At 51.8% G+C, this 17,961-nt stretch overlaps 7 protein-coding genes across 11 annotated transcripts in view; 3 read left to right on the plus strand and 4 right to left on the minus strand.

The window, feature by feature from the left end:
- Nucleotides 1-1,093, minus strand: part of retreg1 (reticulophagy regulator 1) — a 6,450-nt gene extending 5,357 nt beyond the window's left edge. For 2 of the 3 annotated variants that reach the window (XM_053882248.1, XM_053882246.1), the window contains exons 1-2: nt 507-529; nt 38-144 (exon numbers count right to left, since the gene is read on the minus strand). Coding sequence is in view for 1 of the 3 variants with exons in the window: in XM_053882245.1 (XP_053738220.1) it covers nt 38-144; nt 507-826 (427 nt within the window). In the remaining 2 variants the exon portion in view is untranslated. Of the gene's footprint in view, nt 1-37; nt 145-506 lie in introns of all 3 variants that reach the window. The other variant, XM_053882245.1, reaches the window with a different exon arrangement.
- Nucleotides 937-3,188, plus strand: rnf182 (ring finger protein 182). The gene has a single exon (XM_053882250.1). The coding sequence runs from the start codon at nt 1,400-1,402 to the stop codon at nt 2,174-2,176; it is 777 nt and encodes a 258-aa protein (XP_053738225.1). The 5' UTR covers nt 937-1,399; the 3' UTR covers nt 2,177-3,188.
- Nucleotides 3,189-3,686: 498 nt separating this feature from the next.
- On the plus strand, nt 3,687-10,920 carry ranbp9 (RAN binding protein 9). Of its 2 annotated transcripts, none has more exons than XM_053882243.1 (14): nt 3,687-4,262; nt 6,691-6,802; nt 7,081-7,133; nt 7,494-7,661; nt 7,811-7,833; nt 8,096-8,280; nt 8,369-8,481; nt 8,550-8,658; nt 8,728-8,882; nt 8,944-9,097; nt 9,174-9,292; nt 9,387-9,538; nt 10,083-10,194; nt 10,269-10,920. In XM_053882243.1, the coding sequence occupies exons 1-14, from the start codon at nt 4,046-4,048 to the stop codon at nt 10,397-10,399; spliced, it is 1,803 nt and encodes a 600-aa protein (XP_053738218.1). In that variant the 5' UTR covers nt 3,687-4,045; the 3' UTR covers nt 10,400-10,920. The 2 variants fall into 2 exon arrangements, with proteins under 2 accessions (XP_053738218.1, XP_053738219.1); XM_053882244.1 differs by having other exon boundaries at nt 9,177-9,292.
- A 321-nt stretch (nt 10,921-11,241) lies between these two features.
- On the minus strand, nt 11,242-12,763 carry nol7 (nucleolar protein 7). The gene is made up of 9 exons (XM_053882251.1): nt 12,668-12,763; nt 12,436-12,578; nt 12,294-12,354; nt 12,160-12,215; nt 12,061-12,083; nt 11,945-12,002; nt 11,738-11,859; nt 11,589-11,666; nt 11,242-11,512 (listed from the first exon to the last, which is right to left on the minus strand). The coding sequence occupies exons 1-9, from the start codon at nt 12,707-12,709 to the stop codon at nt 11,427-11,429; spliced, it is 669 nt and encodes a 222-aa protein (XP_053738226.1). The 5' UTR covers nt 12,710-12,763; the 3' UTR covers nt 11,242-11,426.
- Nucleotides 12,764-12,874: 111 nt separating this feature from the next.
- Nucleotides 12,875-14,340, plus strand: epdr1 (ependymin related 1). Its single transcript, XM_053882252.1, has 3 exons — nt 12,875-13,178; nt 13,635-13,843; nt 14,015-14,340. The coding sequence occupies exons 1-3, from the start codon at nt 12,940-12,942 to the stop codon at nt 14,206-14,208; spliced, it is 642 nt and encodes a 213-aa protein (XP_053738227.1). The 5' UTR covers nt 12,875-12,939; the 3' UTR covers nt 14,209-14,340.
- On the minus strand, nt 13,823-15,974 carry LOC128769019 (zinc finger protein 26-like). The gene is made up of 3 exons (XM_053882249.1): nt 15,510-15,974; nt 15,221-15,287; nt 13,823-15,159 (listed from the first exon to the last, which is right to left on the minus strand). The coding sequence occupies exons 1-3, from the start codon at nt 15,792-15,794 to the stop codon at nt 14,492-14,494; spliced, it is 1,020 nt and encodes a 339-aa protein (XP_053738224.1). The 5' UTR covers nt 15,795-15,974; the 3' UTR covers nt 13,823-14,491.
- A 147-nt stretch (nt 15,975-16,121) lies between these two features.
- LOC128769296 (zinc finger protein 432-like) lies at nt 16,122-17,898 on the minus strand. Of its 2 annotated transcripts, none has more exons than XM_053882882.1 (4): nt 17,495-17,898; nt 17,231-17,304; nt 17,092-17,173; nt 16,122-17,030 (listed from the first exon to the last, which is right to left on the minus strand). In XM_053882882.1, exons 1-4 carry the CDS (start codon nt 17,688-17,690, stop codon nt 16,303-16,305), a joined length of 1,080 nt encoding a protein of 359 aa, XP_053738857.1. In that variant the 5' UTR covers nt 17,691-17,898; the 3' UTR covers nt 16,122-16,302. The 2 variants fall into 2 exon arrangements, with proteins under 2 accessions (XP_053738857.1, XP_053738858.1); XM_053882883.1 differs by having other exon boundaries at nt 16,122-17,015; nt 17,495-17,893.
- Between the last annotated feature and the right edge of the window lie 63 nt (nt 17,899-17,961).

The raw sequence follows: 17,961 nt of genomic DNA on the forward strand, positions 1-17,961 counted from the left end.
AGAAAAGCTCTCAGGTCAAACAAGTTCAGCTCTTTACCTGCACATCTGGACCTGACGAGGTCTCTGGCGGCTACCGCGAGAACCAGCAGGGCCAGCAGGAGCGCCAGGAGGGTGTAAACCCGGAGAGGGCTGGAGGACACAAACCTGTGGGAAAAGAAGGGATGGATCAAAGTTCTAGTGGTCTACAGAGTGACAAAACAAGGTGCTACTCTGCTCTGAGTCTCTCCTGGATGACCAGGCCTCATGCCCAGAACAATGCAGTTGCTCAATCAGGCCGCTAGATGGAAGCACCGACATTAACAGTTAATAGAACCGGGTCAGAACCAGGCCGGTGATCCTGTGATCCTTGTTGTTAGATCACACAAGATTTTCAAGGTTCAAGACAGTAAAACTTCAACACAACTAAACATTTTCATAGTTTGATTAAAGCTGTGACGTGACGTCATGACTTAATAAAGACTCAGATCTGAGTTTCCCTGCGTCATGCTGCCGCGTCTGCCGCTCACCACAGCGTCGCGCCGGCGGCAGCGGACGCGGCCGAAGTTGAGCTCGTTGTCCGCCACCGGCCGACCAGTCCCGGGAAGCTCTCCTCAGTTCTGCCAGGCTCGCTCGGTTCCCCGGCAGCCGCCTCCCTTCCACTCGCAGATCCAGCTCCAGGGTACGCCAGCATCGGGACCGGTTCCGCTGCACCGCAACTCACTGATGCTCGTGAAGTTAGCGCTGACGCACGCACATACACTTCCGGCAGGAGGTTTTCAAAATAAAGATTATTGTTTCTCAGCTGTTCTGTTGGGGTTAGGGCGGAACCTAACCAGAACCTTTTCATGACCCTCCTCAGACTGCAGTTCTGATGATCTCCTCATTTTATATACTTCCTATCGCTTGCTCCTGGGTCTGCCCCGTGGACTCCACCCCTTCTGGGCGAGTGCCCTCATGATTAGCTAACACAGTGTTGGAGAGAGTTTGTGTGCGTGTGTGCGTGCGTGTGTGTTCCGGCCACTAATTGGACTGAGTTTGACTGAGCAACAAAAGAAGCTTCCAGCTCTGGTTTGTACAGACTGGGCTTTGTCCTCGGGCCATTTGTTCTCCCCTGGTGCTGTGTTAACAGTTACTCCCCCTCCACCCCTTCACCCCGCTCATCACAAACTTTTGTCGCCCTGAATGAAAGTCCATTGCACCAAATGCAGGCGAGATCCAGAGACCAGAACTTTTGAGGGGCTTCCCGCCCTTGCAATCTCTCTCTCTGTCTCTCTCTCTCACACATGCACACAATGAGCCCTGAAGCTCCACAGAAGCTGGTCATCACGGCCGCCTGTGGGGATCCTGCCAAGCGGACCAGATCAGAGCCTCTCTGGTCTTCTCTGGCCGACGAGGTCGGACTGGCTCTGTGAACCAGAGGATGATCGAACTGCAGACCTGCGACGATGTCTGCAGCCGCGTGGACTCGCTCAGCCTGGAGGAGCTGGAGTGTAAGATATGCTACTGCTCCTACAACCTGCGGGGTCGCAGGCCGAAGGTCCTGGAGTGCTGCCACCGACTGTGCACCAAGTGCCTGTCCAAGATCCTGGATCTGGGTGAGTCTCCTCCCAACTATGTGGTCTGCCCCTTCTGCCGTTACACCACCAGACTGACGGGCGAAGCCCTGGATGGTCTGCCTGAGGACTGTAACCTGCTGGCAGTGCTCACCCTCCGCAGCAGGAACCAGAGGAACCGCCACCAGGAGCCCCCTGCCGAGCTGCTCCTGAGCCCCCGACGCCTCAGCTCACTGATGGTGAGTCCGCCTGTGACGCCCCCCACTCCATACTCCTCCATCCGCAGCTCTCCGAACTTTGTGGTCATCACCATCATGGAGCCACCGCCAGCCTCCAACCAGCAGCCTCACGCATCACGGCACCGTTCCTCCAGCCTGGACTCCATGGCGTCCGTCACACAGAGGTGGACCGTGTGGAACTGTGCCGCCCTCCTGTGCCAGACCTTGGCCAGGGCTCTGGTGTGGATGCTTGGGCTTCTGTACTTCAGTTCGCTGCCCATGGGGGTCTACCTTCTCATCATGCAGAGGACCACCATTGGGGTCCTGCTGGTGAGCCTGGTCCCTGCTAGCCTTATCATCATCCTGGTCTATGGGCTCTGCCAGTGTATCTGCCAGGAGTTCTGGGAGTGTGTGTCCCACAGGTGAGACCAGCAGACCTCCCTCAGAATCTCTTCTGTCAGGAGCACCAAGTGATCTATGGAAGGTTGAAGACTTTCTCATTTGAACCTTCAGCTCAATGACGAACTGCTACAGGCCCCCATGGTCACATGATCCCCAAAACTTCTGGAAAGGTCTACATGTCCAAATCTGTCATTTAAACAACGGGAGTCATGCTTTGGCCCGGTGGCCACACAAGGTCTGTTGATGACCCAATAAGGTCCATATTGAATCAAAATTACATAAATATGGGCAACATTTATTTCATGTTCATGTTTTGTCTCCTTTATTTACAATTAAAAACAAATCCTTAGGTGAATATCTAAATTGTATTCAACGATATTCTCTCTCTATATTTTTTTTAATCTTTTTGTGTTCATAATTATTTCCCCTCTTTTCTTCTGCTTTCTATGTATTTAAAATGTCACACAGTCTCGTGATTTTGTCGGTTACAATAGGCACTAGTGATACATTTTCATAATCTAAAAAACGTTTTAAATGAATTACAAAATTGACCTCATATGATATTTATTTAATGTTTCAGAATTTATGTGACTCAAGATGTATGTCTCTCTAAAATGTTGCAATTGTGATGATACTGTATACACTTATTACATATCACAAAAAATGTGCATCTATGCTAGTCAGTTTAGAATCAGGAGTCAGCAATATTCTAATGTATATTAAGTTTGCTGCCTGCTGCTAGAGGGCACTATGAGTCCGGTCGACATAATGTTGTGTCATAGAAACTTTTTCTGAATTTTGACAAATGTTCAGTTCAAAGTCTGTGTGGATGTATGTTATTTTGAACACTAGACACTTTTGGTTTGTCCCAGTTAGCCCGGACCATGGGGGCGCTGAAGATGTCGTCACAAGTCGGAGAGTGAGAAACCTTAAGTGTTGATGTCATCGGATCTTCACTAAAACCAAAACATGTTTTTGGAGAAAATGCTTGAACTGAAACACAGGTGTGATCGCAGGGTACAGGTCCAGAAATAAAAGTATCAAACCGCTCTTGAATCTTGCATTGTGTCAACATCTAACGGCAGCTCCAGACTGCAGACACTGTCACCCTCATCTCCATCTTGGTCTGATCAGTGGACTTGTCCTAGCTGCTCGGAAACATTGGAAAAAGCAGGCCTGGTTCTGCGCTGAGAGTCTCATGGGCACCTGAGCTCCTTTCGAGCCAAAATTAACATCAGATCTGAGCCTCAGACATCAATTTCGCTGTTGGTTAATTTAAATCCTCGGTGTAAACTGATGACCTTGTGGCTCCTCCCGACACGAACAAGCCATCAAACCACTAAAATACTCCAGTGAGAGGCGGATCTATCTGACACGTGACTCCTTCTGCTTCCCAATTGTGTTAACATGATTAACATTTAAAGTTTGTTCGAGAATGACCTGGGGTTGAAAGTAAACTTTGGATGTGCTTCATAGTCCGTGTTTGTCTGTTTACTTCTCTGTCGTTGAAATGAATGGAGCGGCTCTCAGCCAATCAAATTCACGTATCCCGCTCCGACAACAAACAAAGACGAAGCTAACCGAGCTCTCCTCCACTCTTCAGCCGTCCAGTCGAACTCTACTCGCCCATGCCAGCCACTGTGGTCCCGCTGACCCGTGTCCTCTAACCCAGTGCGTCACACGGCTTGTCGTCTGTGTCGGTGGGTCCGTGTCAGTCGAGCAGTCCGAACCAGCGCTCCGCGTCAGTGGCCGAGCAGAGCGCGTTAGCCAGGCTAGCTGCTGCTGGGCTAAAACCCCCCGTCTTCCCTTCTGAACTTGGCGCTGTCGGACACCAGCGGTCCTGGTAGCTGCGGTGACTTTGGCTTGTTACAAACAAGCCACATTCCCAGCGCCATGTCCGGACAGTCGTCAGGCTGCGGCTTCCTGATGTCGGTGGTCGTCCACGGAGACTCGACTCTGAACGAGCAGGAAAAGGAGCTCAGCCAGCGGCTCCGGAGACTGTACCCGGCCGTCAACGAAAACGAGAGCCCACTTCCTCGCTCCTGGAGCCCGAAAGACAAGTTCAGCTACATCGGCCTGTCCCAGAACAACCTGCGCGTCCATTATAAAGGTATGACACCGCCGCCCGATCCACTTTGGTACTTTATCGAGGCTAACTTGTGTTAGCATGTTAGCCTGCGAGCTACCTTGCGGCTAAAAACAAAGCAGGCTAAGCTAACAGCCCAGCAACAACAAGAGGACATCTTGAACACGACCAGCTGGCGAGCTCGTCTGCTTGTCAGGACCGAGCCACACGCTCGTTAGCTTCCCCGAACCATCGGAACAATTCGACAACCGACAATATTTGACGACGGGACAGTTGTCAAGACGCACAACAGCTCCTTGTTATCAATCTGCGTCGTCGTTTGACCGATCTTCAAAACGATCGCTATTTCAGGCTCAATGTTCGGTGCCCTTTCACTCCAGCAACATATATGTGATCAAAACACATTAAAGGAATATAAGTAACACGTTAAAGCAGACGGAAGACTATCCTCTGTATAGAACTGTTATAGTTCTCCTGGTAATCTGATACACTGGTTGATGTTGGGTTCAGGCCTTCTTGAGAAGAAGTGGTTGGGAATGTGGGGAAAGATGTGTGTTTTCTGGGTGTGCTCATGTTTTTTCTTCAGTCACAATCGCGTTTCTTGCTCAATTCAACCTTAGGCCAACTTTCCTGACTTACTCATAAGTTTCATGCGTTTAACTTTTCATCATGCTGATGCTCCCTTTTAAAGTTATTGCTTTGCCCCTATATGTATTTACGGAACAAAGCCCATTATTGCATCACAGTGGGTTTGACTCTGCCCCCAGCACAGCGCTGAACCCAAACCCCCCTTCTTATCAGACTTGTCGACTACAATCGACTATTACACGAGTCGAATAGCTGTTACATAATCGTTCTGTTTTCCATGTGTGCGCACAAAGAGAAGAAATGGCTGAGGCTCTGGTGCCATAGTGACCCAAGAAATTAAAAGAATGTGAACAGTTCATAGTGGACACAAGATTAAAGCCAGAAGAACATTTGCCAAACATACTTTTCATTACAGCACATATTGAGCGACTATAAGTTCAGCATTTCATAGTGACATGGTCTTAATAAACACGCACTGCGTGTCCAGTTGAAAGTCTGGAGAGGTGCCAGCACCTTTTTCCGGTCTACTGAAACTGAGTTCCGCCGGTTCCGAAGGTTTCCTCCTGACCAATCACAGTGGAGTAGGCGGTGCTGAGCTGAGCGAGATTTCTGCTCTCACGAAGCAAATCATTTCATTGGATTGGCTCATTTTTGTGCAAAAGGTGTTCAGTAGGGGGCCAAAATAATTTTAAAAGACACTCAGGAGGTTTGAGTTGTTGTGGACTGTAGGTCTCGGCAGCTGAGTCTGACAGATTTTACTGACAGTAATTTTAAGTTAAAGACACAATCTACATGTTTTCCTTCTTGACTTGGATTCAGCCATACGGTGAGACAGTTTCTCTGACTGGCTCAGTATCAAACGTTTTCCAATCCAGATTGAGAGATCCTTGTGGACTAACTAGCGGAGGATGTGAATCGAGAGTTTGTTCACTGCTGGCACTGCTTCACAGCCCTGCTTCACGCATGTCACCAGAGAATCCCGTCCCTCCTGGCTTTTGAGAAAGTCACCTTAATTAATGCGGATCTGAGAATAAACGCTTAAATAAAGGCTTTCTTCTGTCCTGGGACCATCAGTTCTGGTGGTGGTGAGCATCGTGATAATATTGTTAATAAGTTTCAAATGTCTGGGTGGACGGTGAATTGGATGGAAGAGGAAGAGCTGAGGGTGATGGGAGGAGCGTAGATGTGAGGTATGACTCGGCACTATTGGACGGCCTCAATTGAGGTATAACTGAAAACAAGGAGGGAGTTGCCAGGTGATGCAAACATTAGTGAGCAGCCGTTGAGTTCCAGATACACCTCTGGTGTGTTCAATACATTCAGTCTTCTCCTCCTACAGCTGAAGAGACATATCATTATGCAGTAATTTCATTCCTGATCATATACTTATATGGTTTGTATGGTGCATAATTATTAATTAATTTTAAAGTCAGGCAGCTGGTTTTTAAGTCTGTGTGTCACGGCTTGAACATTTTGGCCCGTGGAGTCGTCCCTCCCTTTGCTTCCGTGAGATAGGTGAAGGGTTTTCTTATCTTTTATGTCCACACTTCACAGACAGATATTCATTTGAAAAAGCTTCCCGCCGTCATTGAGTTGGTAGAAATGTCCCTGTACAGCAGATAGAGGGAGCTCTGGTTAATCTGTGCTGTAAACACAGACTGAGGTGAGCAGTTAGAGCTCTGAGGTCTGGGTTCAGTTGGATGCATGAGAAGCTGTTTCTGCATGAGATGAAGGAAGACTTCTGTATGTGTGAGGTAGCCCCAATACTGCAGCCTTGGCCAGCTGCAGGAGGACGTGTCGGAAGCTTCCACAGCCTTCAGGGAGTCTTTCTCCAAGTGTCTGATTTCAGTCTGTGCTCCTGCAGGTCACGGAAAAACTCCCAAAGATGCTGCGTCAGTCAGAGCCACTCACCCCATCCCTGCCGCCTGCGGGGTTTACTACTTCGAGGTGAAGATCATCAGTAAAGGACGTGACGGGTAAGTCAAGCTGAATGATGACACAAGTTCCTGGACGATTGTGTTGGGAGAGAACTTCCTAGTATGACTCACTTCTGCCACCACAAATCACCTTGAGCATTAGACACCAATATCAACTGATGTGCTCTCGCTCTTCTACTCCCACGATATGTGGACACATGAGTTTCCTGGTGTCTTGTTTTTCTGCGTCTTCTATGACTGAAATGGCGACTGCTAGTTTGGATGAGTCGCCCTGCACTTTTGTGTCTCACTGAACGGCCTGTCTGTCTGTCTCTCAGGTACATGGGCATTGGTCTCTCGGCTCAGGGTGTGAACATGAACAGACTGCCAGGTAAGGCTCATTGTGACCAGACGCAGATGTGTTTCCTGCTTGGTCAGACTTGACCGTCAGATCTGATCACGGGTAGTTCAGGAGCAGACCTGGTGTTGTGTTTCCACCTTTACCTCTGAGGCGAACCAGGGCCTGGTCCTTGTAGTGAACAGCACTAGACGCTCTGCTCTGAGGCTCCACTGGATGCCAGTGGTTCCTGAAGTCCTGAGCTTCGGCCCCCTGTTGTCATGAACCGTCGCTGGCTCCACCCACCTCACTCCTAAGTTAGACTCATGTTATGGAGGAGCCGATAACAAATTGGACGCGAGTGTTTGACTCTCTGCTGATTCAGGTCGCTTATCCCACGTGCCCACCTTGCAGGTTGGGACAAGCACTCGTATGGTTACCACGGCGACGACGGCCACTCCTTCTGCTCGTCCGGCACCGGGCAGCCGTATGGACCCACGTTTACGACCGGCGACGTGATAGGCTGCTGCGTCAACCTCATCAACAACACTTGCTTCTACACCAAGAACGGACACAGCCTAGGTGAGCCGGTGCCAACTCAGCTGACACCTGAGAAAGTGGTCACTCAAACTCATGTTAAATGACTTGATTTAGCTGCCGCTCAGACTGACTCTCGTGTTTGAAGTGAAGTTGTGTCGTCGGCCACTGACTCTTGCTCTCTGTGTCCGCAGGAATCGCCTTCACGGATCTTCCAGTAAGTCTCTCCTCACACCTGTGGGCTGCTAAGCCTCAGTCAGAACTGACACGTTTGAGCTTGTGACACAACTGAATGAGAATGAAATGTTATACGCTTGTTAAAGGGATGAAAGTCAGTTTGTTGTATTGAGTTTATGAATGTTGTTGTTTTGTTCAATGTTCTTGGCGTGAAAAGAATCTAAATGAGAAACTGAACTGGTTTTATGTGTCTGGTTAACTGATCCATCTGAGCTTCAGTCTCACCCTTGTTCCTTCTGCAGCCCAACTTGTACCCGACAGTGGGTCTGCAGACTCCAGGCGAGGTGGTGGACGCCAACTTCGGCCAGCACCCATTTGTGTTCGACATCGAGGACTACATGCGAGAGTGGAGGACTAAGATTCAGGCACAGGTGGACAGGTTCCCCATCGGGGAGCGCGAGGGCGAGTGGCAGTCCATGATCCAGAAGTAAGGAGCGCGGATGCTTTAGAGGCTCAGCTGAACCATGTGATCAGGCTTGAGCTCACCTCTGTGTTCTCTCCGGCGCCCCCCTCAGGATGGTGGCCTCTTACCTGGTGCACCACAGCTACTGTGCCACTGCAGAAGCCTTCGCCAAGTCTACGGACCAGGCCGTGCACGAGGAGCTGGCCTCCATCAAGAACAGGCAGAGTGAGTGTGCATCTCCGCTGTGGACGTTTGAGTCACGGCGGCTGAAAATGTTTCCCGCTGCCCTGCAGAGATCCAGAAGCTGGTGTTGTCGGGCAGGATGGGCGAGGCCATCGAGACCACGCAGCAGCTGTATCCCAACCTCCTGGAGAGGAACCCCGACCTTCTATTCATGCTCAAGTAAGCCACCCGTCTGAGGAGGCTCCCGAGAGCAGGCGCTGATGTTGTCGCTCATCTTCTGCCCGCCAGAGTGAGGCAGTTCATTGAGATGGTGAACGGGACGGACAGCGAGGTGAGATGTCTCGGGGGTCGCAGCCCCAAGTCACAGGACAGCTACCCGGGCTCGCCGCGGACCTTCAGCAGCCCGGGCCACAAAGGCGGTAGCTCCCAGTCCTACCTCACAGGTAGGAGCACCTTCACCTCTGACCTGGAACGCAGCATGACTCGACACCGCTCTGCTTCCAGGTTTCGACAGCAACTGTTGCAACGGCGTAACGACGAACAAGAGCCACGCCTCCTCACCTCATGGTCACAAGCCAGGCCTGCCGGTCTCTGGCTCCGCCTCCTCAGGCGCTGACGTCAGTCTAAATGGAAGCCACAGCCAGCTACCCACGTCTAGGTACAAGTCACACCTGTCCCCTCCTGTCTCACACACACACACAGTGACGCGAGTCTCTGGTCTTCTCTGGTCTTAGCAGCGATGTAGACATGGAGGTGGATCACTTCACCAACGGCGTGTCCGAGTCCTCCTCGAATGGCTTTCTCAATGGCAGCTCTAAACACGCCGAGCTGGACGACTGTGACGCCGACATGGGTGAGTGAGAGAGAGACGGTCAGTGTGAAGTGAGTCGGAGCAGAAGCTCCATCCACACTAGTTCAGCAACCTTATGACTGACCTGCTCCTGCAGAGGTGGAGTCGGTCCAGTCCAAGAGGCAGCTGTGTGGGGGCAGCCAGGCCGCCATCGAGAGGATGATCCACTTCGGCCGAGAGCTGCAGAGCATGAGCGAGCAGCTGCGCCGCGAGTGTGGGAAGAACTCCACCAACAAGAAGATGCTGAAGGTAACACTCGCACACGTTTGTCTTCCTATCTTAGTGATGACCATCATTGACATAACCCCTTCCCCCACATCTTCGCCTAAACCTAACCATCTAAAACAAATGGCTAAACTTAACCTTTACTCTCAACCAAAGTAAAACCCAATTATAATAACCCAGTTATTTTGTAGTTTTAAAGCTCAAACTGAGGCTTGACAAAGTGAGGACCTGCCAAAATGTCCTCACAAAGACAGAAGTAAAAGTACACACACACATGTTTGTATTGCTATACCTGTGGGGACATTGCAAGGTTTCTCATTGCCATAAACCTTTCCCCAGCCTCTCACCCTAAACCTAACCATTCAAAACAAATGGTTAACCTGAACCATGACACAGAACCAAACTGAAACCTAATTATAATGAGTCTTGATGCTCAAATTGAGGTTTGGACCTGTGGGGACCGACAATAGGTCCCCACGAGGATAGTGTGTTGTCAAGAATTAGTCCCCACGAGGCAATATAAACAAGCACAGCGCAGTGGACCCAAGTGACGTTGATGTCTCCTCAGGATGCCTTCAGCCTACTGGCCTACTCGGACCCCTGGAGCAGCCCGGTGGGCTTCCAGCTGGACGCCATCCAGAGGGAGCCGGTGTGCTCCATCCTCAACAGTGCAATATTAGGTATGTGACCTCCTCACGCCTCGCTGCCCTGACCGACCCAGATCCTTCATCCTGCTCTGCCTTCTGCCCTGCAGAGACTCACAACCTGCCCAAGCAGCCCCCCCTTGCCCAAGCTGTCGGCCAGGCCGCCCAGTGCCTTTCCATCATGGCACGGACGGGCAGTGGATCCTGCGCCTTCGCCTCCGTGGAGGATTACCTGCACTAGCACACACACACACACACACACACACACACACACTCCTCAGGAGCAGCTTCTTCATCAGTTGAAGGTCTCCTCGTGTCTCACTTCCCGCGTCAAGAGCCCCCTCCCTTATCAAGTGTTCCTGAGTTGGCCTCGCTATCGCCACCTGCTGCTTTGACTGATGAACTTCTGGCAGCCCCGCAGGGTGACTCGGGACAGGTTACATTGATGTGAAAAAAGACGGCGAGCAGCATGGCGTCCCCATCTCCCCTCCCCCTTTTGACTTTGTACCCTGGCAGGTTTGTGTGTGCACGTGGTGGACTCTGCGGAAGCCTGGAAGCCAGCGGCTCCGTTTTTAATTTACTCCCTTTCTCAAGACGGCGGCCACAAGGGGGCAACGCCCAACTTTTGTTTTTAGGGTTTTCAGGTGATTTCATCGTGCAGACGATTTATAACGACCATATTAATTATTGTTACCCGCTTACACAGTATATTTGTTGAACGCCAGCAAGCTCCACCTTCTGAAAATAAAGATCCCAATTTCACCGCCTGCTGGAGTGTGTCAGCGTTTCTGAGCTAGAGTCGCGCCGCATGCAAACATGCTGGACTGGAGGCGCTTTCACACAGTGTTGTCATGGTGTTGCGAGGAAGAGGAGCGTGATGCAGCTCTCACAGTGGAGGAAGAACCTTCTACTTGACCACAACCACCAGCTCACGTCAGTTCCAACTCTTGTGTCCTGAACCAAAACTGTCAGCCCTGGTGTTTCCTACCATCCTGACAGCTCTTGAAAGCACCTCCTGCCTCCTTAGATCAGGTGGTTTGAGCTCAGGTGAGTGACAGCTAGAGGCAGGAAAGAAAAGTCTGACCATTTGTTTTTATTTTCTCCAACTAAACACTGAGGGAAAAAAAGCAAGTCCAGAGCACACACTGCTCAGGCCCAGTAGTCCAGGAACCATGAGGTGAAGGAGCAACACCGACTCAGGTTCAGTGGCAGAGCAACTGAAGTGGCATCCTACTGGTGTCAATTTAAAAAAGTTCAGCTTGACTTCTTCAGCGGTCCTCATGAGGTCCTGCAATCTGGTGGTTGTGCAGCCATCTCTTCTTCTCCTTCTGAGATTTGGCTTTAAGTGCGGGAGCTGCAACACACGACTGGTTCAGATTGATGTTCTAGTCCAGCAGGAGGCGCTGCCGCAGCAGCACAGCATGACTCACCCCAGCTCTTCTTTACAAAATCCACCGCTGCGCTTTTCTTCTGAGCCGTTTTGTTGCACAGGGACAGCAGCTCGCAGCCTGAAAGCAGAAGTCAAGGGTCAAGAACCGACCTGCAGATGATGTGCCACATAACTCCACTACACGCTCACTGGTGGTTCTGCAGGTCCCGGGTCCGTACAGTCTGGCCTGGATGAAGTCCTCCGCTGCCTTCTGCTGGAGGGACGCCAACGTTGGAGCCTTCAGTGTCCTGACCGAGTAGTTTCCCTTCAGACTGCAGCAAAGAGCAGAAACTGGGGTGAGCAGGGCTGTGACGTCACATCAGTCAATCACCGAGGGGCGGGGCTAATCACACATACTTTCTGGATGCTGCTTTTACGCTGCTCTTCTTCTGTATTGGCGCCTCATTTCCAGGTGCTAAGAGTGACACGATGTAGGACATGAGGACGACACACGTCTGAGCGTGGCTGCTTACCTTCTGAGTCCTTTTTCTTCTTTCTGTGAAGCAGAAACCTGGTTAGTATCTTCAAGTTCCACGTTCAATTGTCGCGACACACTCGAAATCACAACTCACTTCTGAGTGGAGGAGGCGATCTCCTCCAGGACTTCCGCGGACAGCAGTTTCCTTTTCTGGACACAAGGAGACGAAAGTGCGGAATTGAATAAACGGCTGTGTGTCACGCGATGTCGCTGCTGTGTTTTGACTACCTTCTGTTCCTGGAACAGCTCGTTTCTTCTTCTCCTCTTCTCCTTCAGCAGCTCCTTCTCTCTGGAAACACCCAGACCAAACACGCAAAGGTTCTATAAGAGTTCTGGACTCTGGCCTCGGTCCAGTTCTTGCCTTCTTTACCTGAGCGTCGACTCCAGCGCCGCCTTGACGCTTTCTAACGCCTGGGTTTTAGCGTCCTCAAACGTCACCTCTTCCGGCGCCTCGTCGTCGCTGTTGTCGAGCTCTGCGTCCAAGTCCTTCATCGTAGCTCGGTTCTGGTCTTTCTGAATGAAAGTTTTTGTTTTTACACGCTGTTTCTTCGCCATGTTGCTTCTTCTTCGTCTCGTGCGTGGCGGACGCGGAACTGGCTTACCGCAGCTGAAGCGCCTCCTACTGGTGAGAGTCGTCGTTGCATGCTCTTTTCATAATCATTTAAAACATTATTGCCACGAAAACTGAGATGCACGCGTCGGTTCTGTTGCAGCCAGGCGAATACGCTTGCTCTGTCTGTGTCCTGCGTTCTCGACACCTTCTACTTTACATTAACCCCGCCTCTATTGTGAAAGGGCCGCCCGGAAGTTCATTGCACTTGGATTTCGGCAGCTTATCATCGGTCAACAGAACCGAGCTGCCGAACCACGTACCATGCCACGACTGCTGCTCCTTCTCATGTCTGCCGCCGCAGGGCCGCTCCTTCTCGGCCTGCTGGCGCTGGCGGCGCCTCGAACTGCCGATCCGTGCACAGCCCCGCTGCAGTGGGAGGGCAGGTGGGTCCAGTACGACCACAGTACCGGGAGGAACAGACGGGCCGCGGTCTCCTACGACGCCCAGAACCAGAGGATCCGAGTGCTGCAGCAGCACAAGAAGCACACCCCGTGTCAGAGGTTCGTGTGGACCCGCTTGCTGAGATTGAGCTGTGACGTCACTTATGTTTCTAACGTTTATGAGTAAACACCTGCAGGTCCACAAACTTGTTTTCAGGTCCGACCGGAGCAAACAAGACGCGTTGATGACGTCATCACTTCAACGAAACTATTCATGTAAACGCACATTAGCGTGTAGGTCTGAGCCGAAACGTTGTGACCCCTTCCACTCATGGGTTCCGATCCTGCAGTGGTCAGTGGCCAGAGGAGTCTCGAACAACGCGTCGGTCAGAAACCTGCAGGGAATAGTGAGCCACGTGACCAGTTTGGCTCCACGCTGAATTGATCCGATTTCAAAAAGTCAATAACTGGAAAGAGATTGACTTCAGTACTGGTTTTGAACATTAGGTGGCGATGATGCAGCATGACAATAATCGTGCCCGTGTAACGGTTTCCCACCTCTCCGCTTCTGCTCAGGTTCTTCGAATACATCTACCTGTACCAGAGCATGGTGATGTTCCAGATCGACCAGAAGACTCTGGAGTGCTCCAAGGTGGCACTGACTGAGGCCTGGGATCCGTTCGACATCCCACTGAACTCCACCTTCGAGGACCAGTACCTCATCGGGGGGCCCGGGGACAGTGTGGAGGTCCAGGAGTGGTCAGACAGGAAGCCAGCACGCAAACGTAAGTCCCGCCCCCTGCCTCACCTGAAGGGGACGAAGTCTACCTGCGCTCCCAAATAGTTGATTGACAGGTCTCAAAAATTTTATTCATCATTTACAGCGAGCACGATTGTGGAGAAAATAATCACTCTTGACGCAGCCTCTGCTGTAACCCCTGTGGCTCTCTCCTCAGACGAGACCTGGGTGGGGGTCTACACCCTGAAGGACTGCTACCCGGTCCAGGAAACCTACAGCTTCAACAGCAGCCTGGTCACCTCCACGCGCTTCTTCAGCCTGCAGCTGGGCATCAGTGACCCCAACGTCTTTACGCCACCAAGCACCTGCCAGGAGGCGCTGCCCCACCTGATTGTCCAGTCCCACTGCTGACCCCAGAGGGAGGAGGTCTTCCTGCTCAGTGGATTCAGACTGAGCACATGCACTTCAGCTGGTTACCTGGGAGTCAGACCCTCGGTAAAATCACAATAAACAACCGGCGGAAGAAAAGTATGAGAGGGTCAATCTGTGGGACAAAATCTTTTCTGAGTTTCTGAGAGCTAAACTGAGGGCTTGTTGATATGAACATAGCTTTCTCATCCAAATTTAAAAACATATTAAAAAAGGTGCTGCTGCTCACTAGGGAGCTGGGCTTGAGGTGGGCCGAGTCCTGGGCTCAGATGTTGGAGTGCTGTTTCTTCATGTGCAGCCTCAGCGAGTATTTGGAGATGAAGCCTCTGGAGCAGAGCGAGCAGTTGAAGGGCCGCATGCCTGAGTGGATGCTCAGGTGCGACTTCAGGTGAGCCGACTGCGTGAACTTCTTGCCACACTGTGTGCAGGAGAAGGGTCTCTCGCCCGTGTGGGTCCGCATGTGCACCGCCAGGTTCTGCGACGTAGCGTATGTCTTGTTACAGACCGCGCAGACGAAGCGTTGCGTCCTCGAGTCACCAAACTTGGAGTCGCGGCAGAACTCATACTGAAAGGTGGTGTTTTCCAACAGCTGCGGTTCCTGGGAGCCTGAGCCCCGGACCCCTGTGATCACCAGGTTGAAGGACTCTCCGTCCTCGCTCTGGCCGTACTGCGGGAAGGTCACGTGACTCTGGGAAGGCTTGCTCCACGTGGAGTCCAGCTCCGCTCCTTCCGAGCACGGCTCCATCACTGAGTCCATCTGACTGCCGTGCAGAGTCAGCTGGCTCGCCCCCGCTGTGTCCATGCAGAGCGGTGTGGAGCAGCTGGGCTCACTTCGAGGGGAGTCCACTTGGTAGACAGGTGTGGAGGTGTGAGTCGGCGACTTCCTTCCTTCGGCAGGTTTGGTCTTGACCGCAGAGTCAGAGTGTGTCGGCTCTGAAACACGGGTTCATCAGTGACTGGACTGTCGGTGACCAAGTCGCTCTCCTTCACTCACCTTGGCTGAAGCCGTCATTGCTGTCCGTGTCCGTGTCTTCGTCTTTGATCAACACCACATCTGGAAGCTGCAGGAGTGAGAACATCGTACAGCACCGCTAGAATTTTTTTTTTCTGTTTCAATGTTGTGTTGTTTTGTCCTTGTCTTTACTGTTATAATCTATCTGAGTGGAGGTTACTCCGGCTACTCCAGTTTACTCCCTCAGTCCAGTTCACACAAATCAAGCTTCGCTACTCTGTGTAACATAACAACAAAATCAGGATTACATGCTATTATTTGTGAGGTTTACCTCCGGCTCCTCCGCCCGCTGAGGTTTCGTCGGTTCAGGCTGTTTCTCCACGACCGTCGGCCCGGCCAGCAGACCCCCGCAGGTCCCGCGGCCGATGATGGACTCGATGAGGTGCAGCTTCTTCCTCAGGTCCTGGTTCTCCTTGTGGCTCCGGGCGATTTCCGTCTGCAGCACCGCGTAGCCCTCGTCCATCAGCCCGAGGATCTCCTCCACGGCCGCTCGAGTTAGCGCGGCCAAGATCCCGGACAGCTGGTCCCGAAGAGTCTGACTGGTCAAAACGGACATCCCACTGCCGGACACGAGCCTCTCCTGGTGGAAACAATGAGCTCCAAACCGAACCAGAAAAGCTGGCGGTCCAGAGTCTGAAGGACGACTTCTTCGTCTGACTGCAGGTGAGCTTGACCGCCCCCGCGTGGTACGGAGGAAAACCGCATGTCATTGTGGTTAGGGAAGTACTCTAAGAACTACATGGTGAAAAAAGGCAGTTGAGATGAGTCGACATTTGTCTTAGTTCGTGAGCGTAGTAACGACGAAAATGACCTATACAGGCTTGTGTTGGGTTGGAACCAGCACACCATGTGATACCATTGTTTAGAGATTTATCAAGAAAAATTGAAACTCCCAACAAAAGATGAGTTTTAATTTCCAGAATACAACTCAACACAATGCAGAGATCTGGTGTCTGGACTTAAGGTTCTGGAGGTCAGACATGAACTGTCTTGATTTTACTGATTCGGTGCTCCAGATTATCTTTGGCATCACAGCTTACACGTCCTGTGGACCGCCCCCGGCTCTAGATGCCGCCAGGCTGAGCCGGGTGGTGCTTCTGCTGGTGGATCCGCAGGTTCTGTTTGGCAGCGAACCTCTTGCCACAGTGCTGGCAGGCGTACGGCCGCTCACCGGTGTGGACGCTCTGGTGCGTCTTCAAGTGACCTGACTGAGTGAAGCGCTTCCCGCACTGCGCACAGCTGTACGGCCGCTCGCCTGTGTGCACTCGCACATGCGTCTCCAGGATCCGAGACGACGTGAAGCGCTTGCCGCAGAACCGGCATCCAAAACGCCGCTCTTGGCAATAACTTCCCAGGTCCACAACGTTCAGTGTGGACGGACCAACGCCCAGCGCACGGTCCGACAAGTAGCGGTCTGGCTTCAGGTTCTGACACAGGGAGGCCGGGAGGAATCTGAGCTGCTCGGTACTGGTCCACGGTGAGACGTGGTCTTCATAAACAATGGTGCTGTTCATCGAGTCGCCTGGTCCCTGTTCAGATCTGAAACCTTCCCTTACAGCCCCGGACGAACCTTCTCCACCTGAGTCTGACGTGTTCTCAAACTCTATTTTGGGTGAAACCTCAGCGGCGCCTCCTGCAGGACTGGTGATGTCTCTGGACCGCTGAGAATGGACTTGATCTGCCGAGTTCTCCCATTGGTCTGCTGACAAAGCTGGCGTCTCCATGGTCATAGAAGGTCCATCGTCTCCCTCATCTTTGATTGACCGGACCTCCGAACCTGCAGAAACTAAACCTGTACCAAATACAGGGGTTGGACCCTCTTGGGGATAAAAATCACAGGTGCCCATACTCACCGTCTTGATCCTCCTCTGTCATCACCTCCTTCTTGATGAAGACCAAGCCGCCTTCGCTGCATGGTGTCTCTCCTCGCAATCTCTACTGGGAACAAACCCGAGTGTTTAATGTGCCAATGGAGCGAGAGCGACATCTCACCTCTGCGGTGGCCCGCTTCGCTGAGGTCTCGAGTCCAGGTCCTCGCTCAGGCTCCTTCTGTTGGCTTGTGCTTCCTGGTGAGAACGTAGGAAACAGATCATACATATATGAACTGCAAGAACTGTTCAACAGTCTGCTCCTTTTCAGTATGTCTGAAATGTAGGTCGAAATGTCGCCTAGCGTATATGTAATGTAGCGGAAGCAATACAATATAGCTCACATACATGTCAAGTGTAATTGTAATGTACTAAAGGACACTGGAACCTGCCGGGTCCAGGGTTCCCTCCAGCAGCTGCAGCTTCCGTCTCAGCTCCTCGTTCTCCGAGCGGCTGCGGCGGACCTCCAGCTGCAACACGGCGTAGCTGCTGTCCAGCAGCCCGCAGATCTCCGTCACGGCAGCTCTGGTCAGAGCCTCCATGATGGTAGTCACCTGGACCTGCAACGACTTGTAGGTCGCCATCGTGGCAGAGTCGAAAGACGCTTAACTTGAAGAAGCGGGTCAGGTCCACCTGTGCCTAACACCGGAAAGATGCTGTGTTGATCGAGCGAAAGGGCCGTACGTCACTTCCGGATCAAAACATCAAAATAAACCCTCGTCGTTTGTGACTCACTCTACGGTAAATCATTAACTTCCGTCTTAAAGAAGTATTTCACAACGGTTACTTTATCCCCGTTAATGACATTTGAAGTCCTATTCGTATGAACAAACTCTGCTGCAGTGGTAAGAATTC

Source organism: Synchiropus splendidus, chromosome 13, assembly GCF_027744825.2.
Source record: "Synchiropus splendidus isolate RoL2022-P1 chromosome 13, RoL_Sspl_1.0, whole genome shotgun sequence".
NCBI lineage: Eukaryota > Metazoa > Chordata > Actinopteri > Syngnathiformes > Callionymidae > Synchiropus > Synchiropus splendidus.